The sequence below is a fragment of the Schistocerca serialis genome, chromosome 1, assembly GCF_023864345.2.
Source record: "Schistocerca serialis cubense isolate TAMUIC-IGC-003099 chromosome 1, iqSchSeri2.2, whole genome shotgun sequence".
Classification (NCBI taxonomy): Eukaryota; Metazoa; Arthropoda; class Insecta; order Orthoptera; family Acrididae; genus Schistocerca; species Schistocerca serialis.
In genome coordinates this window covers 720,735,743-720,743,537 of record NC_064638.1, presented here as the reverse complement: position 1 = coordinate 720,743,537, position 7,795 = coordinate 720,735,743, and the positions used below count along the sequence as shown (strand labels likewise).

General features: G+C 38.2%; 1 protein-coding gene across 1 annotated transcript in view; it reads left to right on the top strand.

Moving 5' to 3' along the window:
• The first annotated feature begins 1,914 nt into the window (after positions 1-1,914).
• Positions 1,915-7,795, top strand: part of LOC126481357 (serine/threonine-protein kinase MARK2-like) — a 303,564-nt gene continuing 297,683 nt past the window's right edge. Inside the window, exons 1-2 of the mRNA XM_050105112.1 lie at positions 1,915-2,047; positions 3,521-3,748. Coding sequence (XP_049961069.1) covers positions 3,674-3,748 — 75 coding nt within the window. The 5' untranslated portion in view covers positions 1,915-2,047; positions 3,521-3,673. The remainder of the gene's footprint in view (positions 2,048-3,520; positions 3,749-7,795) is intronic.

The following is a 7,795-nucleotide window of genomic DNA, read 5'->3' as shown; positions in this document are numbered from 1 at the left end:
GGGGTCTCGATTAGAATTGACACCCCAGGCCACCGACTAAGTCCGCCACTGCTCACACCACGATTTTCATACAACTCGTTTTTTGGTTCCATATAAAGTTTATTTTAGGCAGATTTCAAGATTGTGGGATACATCATTCGCTCGTTTGTAAATATTGTATATGAATGCACACACACACACACACACACACACACACACACACACACACACACACACACGCTCGCACGCGCGTGCGCGCGCGCGCGCTCACTAACTCGCTCTCTCCCTCTCTCTCACACACACTCTTACGTAAGTTTGACAGTTATCAGTAACATTATGTTGTTGATCTTGTAGTTGCAGAAACTGCGAAAGTGTACCTGCCGACCACGTTTTGGCTTTTTTTTTTCAATAAGAAAACCAGAACATACTGAAATCGAACAGAGTATAGTAGTAATTATTACGATAACTACGACAGTATGCTGGTGTTTCGAAATACAGCTACTAGGGACCGCTCTAACGGTACTATTCAGTGGTGCTTGAATGCTATAGTGGCGTCTCAAAGTAGAACAGAGTTGAATTGTTTGTTCCATGGCAAAAGTGGCATCACTTTAATGACGCCATTGAAAGCTGCGTGCTCACGTATGCTGCTGCTGTGCCGTTTCAGTACCGGTATGCCACAAACTTCGGCGTCCCATTAGTTGCGTCTGTGAATCCGGCCGCACGCTACTAGTGCTGTCGCGTGCTCACGTATGCTGCTGCTGTGCCGTTTCAGTACCGGTATGCCACAAACTTCGGCGTCCCATTAGTTGCGTCTGTGAATCCGGCCGCACGCTACTAGTGCTGTCACCAGTTCGAGTTCTTGTGATAGAGCAGATGTCCCTTACCAGAACTGGACTGGCAAGTGAAGCACTATACTGCACACGTACTAATCACATTCAACGACACAACGCAAAGACACTTTTTACGTTTCATTAACAAGTCGGGGAAAGGTAACGGCAAGCCTGTCCAGAAAGAAGCGTAGTAGTTGCCATGCTAAACTCGAAACCTTATAATTAATGCAGGACTGATTTTATATTTGCGTATAAATATACAAACATATCAAGTTTTGAAGTGTCATAGATCTGTACTTACTGAGGTAAAGACTCATATATGCTGCCTCTGATTGATATTTCATAATGACAACAACCCATATCGAAGCACTAAGTTAAACCGTAATTGCGAGCGTGGCATGGCTCAACGAAGAGCCCTGGAGATGTCCTCCTGGAGCGCCATTGAGTAAAAAAATACAGTCCTCGCCACCGTGCTAAAACATAATGCAAATTACACTGAAACTGCTTAGTCAATCAGATATAATGCGTTTTTTAATGAGACAGGTACGTCATTTTAGTATATTCAGCACTGTGTTTTACTCCTAGGACGTAAATGCATGTGATGTGTTGTGTCACAGCATAGGCGTACATGATTCCCGGTGGCTACTAATGCGTGTTATCTCGATGAGTTATTAAAAAAGCAAGTGTCTTTTTAACACTTGAGAGGTTACTCATGTGATTCATCCTCTAGCTTCGATTCGCATACGTGACGCAAGATTGTGTTTATCATAGACGTTCATCGATAATATCATATTTTTTTTGCATATACACGGATTTTGGTCATCCGCAGACGAAATTCATATTTGCGCTTCCAACTCGGATGACAAATACTGGAATCAATGTTATGTATATAATCTACCTTGCATGAGAGAGGAATACAGGCCCTCATCCGTACTGTAGTGAGCATATGGAATAATTGTAACTAGCAATAAATAAGCAGTGTGAGATTCGCAGTCGTTTATGCAGCTAATTTTCAGTTTTAGCAACAATCTTGAGTGTACAGATAGTATTATTGGGTCAGTATGTACTGTGACGTCAAATGTTATTTAGCCAATGGGAGAAAAATGTTACGAGTTGCGCAGTGGCAGAATTTGTGTGGGCAGGAAATTTCGGCCATCTTGGAACTAAGTTTGTAATGAGTTGAGGTGGAAAACCAGGGGTTTACATGTTTATTATTGGATTCTGCACCATACCAATGGGTTAGTACATCCCGGAGACAGAAAATAAGTCTCAATATTACGTGTACAGGCTAATCTAGTGCTTCACATCTAATTCCAATCGTCACCTTTCAGTTTGTGATGTGGCTAGTTTGTCACTACAAGCTTGTTAGGTGTGATCATACGACAGCTTCAGCAGCAAATGCCGAGAGGAGCGACATCTGTGCAACATCGGCGTGGTCTTCGCTTGTTAAAGATTGGAACCGGAGGGATTGTAGCCCTTGTCGATTTGTGGGTGTTGTTTTTTTTGCCTTAGAAGCGCAGGCTGCACTGCTCCTTGTAACGTCCACCGGCAGTGAGTGAATGTTTCTCTCGATCGTTTTCAGTGTTTCTGGTGGCACATACTGACAGTGCCTAGTAATTGCGTGTGCCTTGACCTCATGTGTTGCACTTGTATTTCGGAATAACACTAAGGAGACTAAAACAGGAACACTCCTGTTCTTCGCTGAAACTGTCTTACATCTGATATGCCAGTGGCGCCTATAGAGACTTTTTTTTGCTGCTGACGGGTAATTTATACTGCGAAGATAGTACATTATGATTCTGATGAACTTCAGTGAGCCGTGGGCCTAATTTTAAATTGTATTCTCAGGATCAGAAATTTCCACTGTTTGTTTTCGTTCAGTTTGTATTGACTGTACTTTGAGCAGACCGCTTCCTTTTGACACAATACTAGAAATGATACTGAAGTACAAAATAAAATTAATTTGAGGAAAAGCGGTGGCCGGTATTAATAGAAATGGACAGTTTGTGAGCTGTGCCTCAAACCTCGAACTCCATTTTTACATTGCTTAGGCTGTGACAGCTAATACAGAACTCGTTTACTCATATTAGAATTTAGTTTCAGCTGATAACACAATTAACATTCAAAGAATTGGTAAAGGAATCAAAGAGAACGTTTAACATAAAATTATCCTGTGGAAACAAGTATGCGACATCAGTAACTTAGTTTAATGCAAACCCGTTCAAAGTAAAACATTATATTTCTCGCAAACGTTTGTTGGCACCTATGTGTTACAGCTTTGTCGCGTATAAGTACTGCAGTTCGATTGCCTTTTTCATTTAGTTCCACTGCCCTATTTAGATGTGTTAGAAGGAAAACAATGTAAATTTTCTTTCCTCCTCCAACAGAGAAATATGGAAGGTACATTGAGTCATCATCTTTACATTTTGCCTAACATTTTTCAAGTTAATGTGTATTTAAATGTCTTTCTGTTGTTGCTTGAAGAGTTGTTTATGTAATGTGTACAATGATTTTAGAATGATTGAAGTACTTGTAGCAGTTTGCCCTGAAAAGTTTAAAAATATTTTTGATACATTTGTAACCTTTTATTTGACGTCCACTTTTCATTGTAAAGCATTTTTGTTGTGATAAGTAAATTTACGTTAGTGCTTTTAACATTTTCACATAAGTGATTATCATAAATCAACAGCAACGTTTTCTTGTTTGTGAAGGTGTAGTGGGGAAAGGTGTGTTGGAGAACACTTCCTGGCTTCCATGGTAAGAGGAAGTGGAAAGTGGGACCTAACTGGCCACACCACTTCCATTTCTTCCTGGACCCGCTGTTGCCGCCACCTCTCATTCCTATCTGTGCAGAGAGTGCAGCAATGTCCTCAACCATGAGAACGACATTACAGACTGTGCCTGAATCCCTGCCAGCTGACCATGTCAGCAATACAAAGGTAAGTTTTTGTCAATGGGACGTTTTTGATTTGTGTGGGCAAATGTATGTGTTGTGAAATTTGTGTCCGAAAGGTGTGTGTGTTGGAATTTGTGTTCAAACAAGTGGTGACTGAAAGGGAACACTGATACTGAAATAAAATGTAATAACATTTCCGATTAAGATCTTGTTGGTTGAAACTTAAGCAGTTTAAGAATTACTGCTGTTATGGGGACTCGTCATTTTCGCCAAATGTAGATATTGTCATGGCATTGAGAATATTTAGGTTAAAGTGTGCTGTTGAACAGCCCCCAACTGCATTCTCCTCTGTCCTGAAGTCTTGGTTGTGTGGACACTGACCAGTAGTGCAGACAGTTCTCTGGCAAAGTATTTGACTTATTATAATTAGGATACAGAGTAGCTGTATTTGCTGTCAGATCTGGATTACTATGAGTACCAAACTCCCAAGTATCAATGGTGGACTGTACATAGTTTTAACCTTGGAATTGAGCAAACCTGTATCTGGAAGTATGGTACCAGCTGTCTGCTCTGTCACATCACATCATATCATTAAATGGAGTACTTCAGCCACTCATCAAAATCTAATAGTGTGAAATCTGTCCCATAAGTGATAGTTATTCTGGTGACATCACATTTCTTTGCATCACCAACTCAGAACTTTCATAACTTACCTGGCCTTTGGGCCATGTTACAGATCAGTCTGTTATCTCAGCCTCCATTTTGAAGAATAATATAGGGTCAAAATAAATATTGATAGTTGTCTGTTCTATCTTTATTTGCACATTTATGATTTGGAACACATCACCTTTATGCCATGGGCACAAACTAACAACTGCTCTCAGCAGGTTCAACTAGTATCTCACTACTTTTGACAGTGACACAGTTAATTTTTGAGTGTCAGCTTGTATGTTTTCACATTCAGTGTTGATGTGGTGCCTTGACCAACCCATTGCATTCAGTAAAGTAAATGATTTGCTTATTGTTTGGTGTAAGCTATTATTGTTGGTGTGTTATCTGAAATGTATGTTAGAAACCTATTATTCAGTGGTGTACTGTCTTGGGTTATCTACAATATTAGACAGAGGGTATGAGGGCTTGATGTAAACTTAGTAAGTGCTCCCCTCCCCCTTTCCCCCTCATACATGTGTGGCTTTGCAACATTATTTCTATATTTGTCACTTCTGAAGTCTGTTCCATGATTCACATTTATAGCAGTGGGTGCTGTTGGTTCTGCTGTTTGTATCCCACATTGCACATGTGCACTGCAAGGAATATTAGTACAAATATATTTTTTTCCTTTTGTTTGTTTGTGAAAATTGTGGGGAGGGAAACTAAGGCTTATAATTAAGTTTTTTCTTAGTTTCACTTATATTGATTTGTCTGTTTTTAAAAATAATTACGTAGTGGGAAGGCAAAACTCAGAATAGACATGCATGAGGATATGACACTGCTGTTGTATTGTATCTTGGTGGAGAGTATTCAGCTGTTCTGCAATAACTTAAGAGACCAGACAAACCAAGCCGCCCCCCCCCCCCCCCCCCCAAATCTTGGTCTTCAAATATCAAATATTTAACTTACAATGACACGAAGGTTGAAATAAAGGATTAATATTTGGAACAAAAATAGTTTTGAACCTCTCCTCACATTTCTAATTTCAAGTTGTTACACCTTCCTAAATCATATTTTTACAAATAGGAAGATGGTTTCTTCCAGATCTTTATCTGATCAGATTTTTTGGTATATCTTTAGTGGCTTAATATCTACAGGGCATCAAATTATGACTATCCTTCCTTGGTTTTATTATGTTACTGTGGTTGTTATTGCCTTTGGTATAAATTTTAGCAAACTTGTGATTATTTCTTGATCAATAAATGCAGTGTGACTTGTCACTGTTACAAATGTTGTTTCAAAGATAAAATTGCCTGGTACATCAGTGTCACTATTATTCGAAAACTTGGCCTAAATTGACTGAAGCTGTTCCCATCTACAAATACCTCAGTAAATAATACATTGAATATGCTGTTGATATCCTTCACATTAAGTGCTCACAGTTGTGTATGGAAATTGTTTTTTGACCAGAATATATGCATGAAATTGTTTTTATGGTTGTATTTCTTGGGTTTCTTTTATTTTTGCTGTTGGTTTTCATATTGAATGGAACAAGTACAGGCTGCTTCCATCCTGTGTGTGAATTTCTGTTTTCTTGGAAGTTATTCATTCCTGAATGTATTTGGTTATCCATTTGTTTTGGGGGGGGGGGCAAAAAAAAATCTGCGATAGGCTTTGTGATCATGAGAAGTATTAAAATTTGTCCTTTTACATGTGTACGTTTCTGAATCTTAAGGAAGCAGAAGTATGAAAATTCCTACTGTTTTGTATAATAAGTAAGTACCAGCTTTTTTGCTCTTCAGTTTTATTCATGTAGTGCTTTCTGTGCACAAATAGCAGGCAGATGGCTATGGCAATTTCAGTTTGTTATTGCAGTGTACAGAAATTGTTCTGCAGATAGTAGTTTATTTAAAAGTTATGCCTTGAACTGTACACAAATAAATACCTTTTTTAAATATTTACTGACTGTGGTGTACCACCTATACAAAATATATTGTAGTTTGTTTGAACAAATGAATGAAATACATTCTGCATTAATTGCAGATAATTAAAATGTATTTTCATAAATAGATGAACATTATGATGATTGTAGATGGTACAAATAACTTACATTTTTTTGTGAGTGACCACAGATTATGTAAATTTTCAGTCATCTAAAAATAATGTTGCTTGTCTTATCGTGTCTGCTGGTCTGCTTGGTTACAAGGATTGACACCTTGAGATCCCCTTCACTCACTTCCCAGTGGCACTGCATACAGATTTACACATACACAGCAATCACAGTCCAGCTTATACAAATAATATTAAGAGTTTCAGTTGAAGTTGTATGGCAAACCATTTCCTGAAGCTGGTCTGTAAGCAAGTTTGTGACTTGAGGAGCTTGTTCTCACACTTCATCAGCAGGAAGCTTGCCTCCATTGGTGTAGCAGAAATTTGGTGACATGAAAGCACACAACATGGTTGTGTGCCAGGTTCCAACAAGAAGAGTGGCAGCTGCCTGTGTTTATCAGGCAGTGACGTACTGGATCAAGCATGTGCAGTTTGGAATGGGGAGCCATAGTATTTAACCCCCTGATGTAAGTTTTTAAGTTTCAACTGTCTGGGCCCAAAATGTAGACATGATCATTCGGTCTTCGTTGTACCAATTGCGCGTGACTTACAGGACGCAAGTATCTCTGTAAGATCAAACTGTCTTAATTTTGTGAAATATTGATGAGTAACTACAACCACATGTAATAATGGTTAAAAATACCACAAAATATTTATTTTAAGTCAATACATTATAACAGAAATCAGCACCATTTATCTTCAGTTCCTGAATACATTCAAAATTCGCAAAATTAGCGTTTCTAAAAAAAAAAGGCAACAACAAAAATCCATAATCTTCAAGGATGTGATATCATCCAAAACATATAGCTACATGTAATTAAACTTTGCATCTCTTGCACTCCCACAGTGTTTCACTGCATTTTTTTTATTTTTAGCACAAATGTTACATGGACTTGGTGCCTTGATTTTGGTGCTATTGTGTCAGTGTGCATAGGAGAACAAGTTCAGTGTTTTGCATGCAATCTCTCTGGTAAATCTTGGTATTACACTGGTCCTTATCCTTGATAATCTTGTATTGATGTATTAGTCAGTAATGATTTGGCTATTTGTATCCTGTAACCAACATAACATTTTTCCCCATTATTTATTTTGTTGCAGAAAATTTATAAATGGAAAAGACAGATAAAATAAAATTTTCCAATATCTTTCATACATTTTTTCATTATTGGAAGCGTGCTAGTATTTAGTATTGCCAAATGCTTTTGTACCCAGTAACATGGCTTGGTTTAGAAGAAAGATTGAATTCTTGTGTAATCATTTCTACTGATTTGTGTCATGTCATTATTATATGAACATTTCACATAGCTTTCGTTTTAGAGCGAGTTTTACA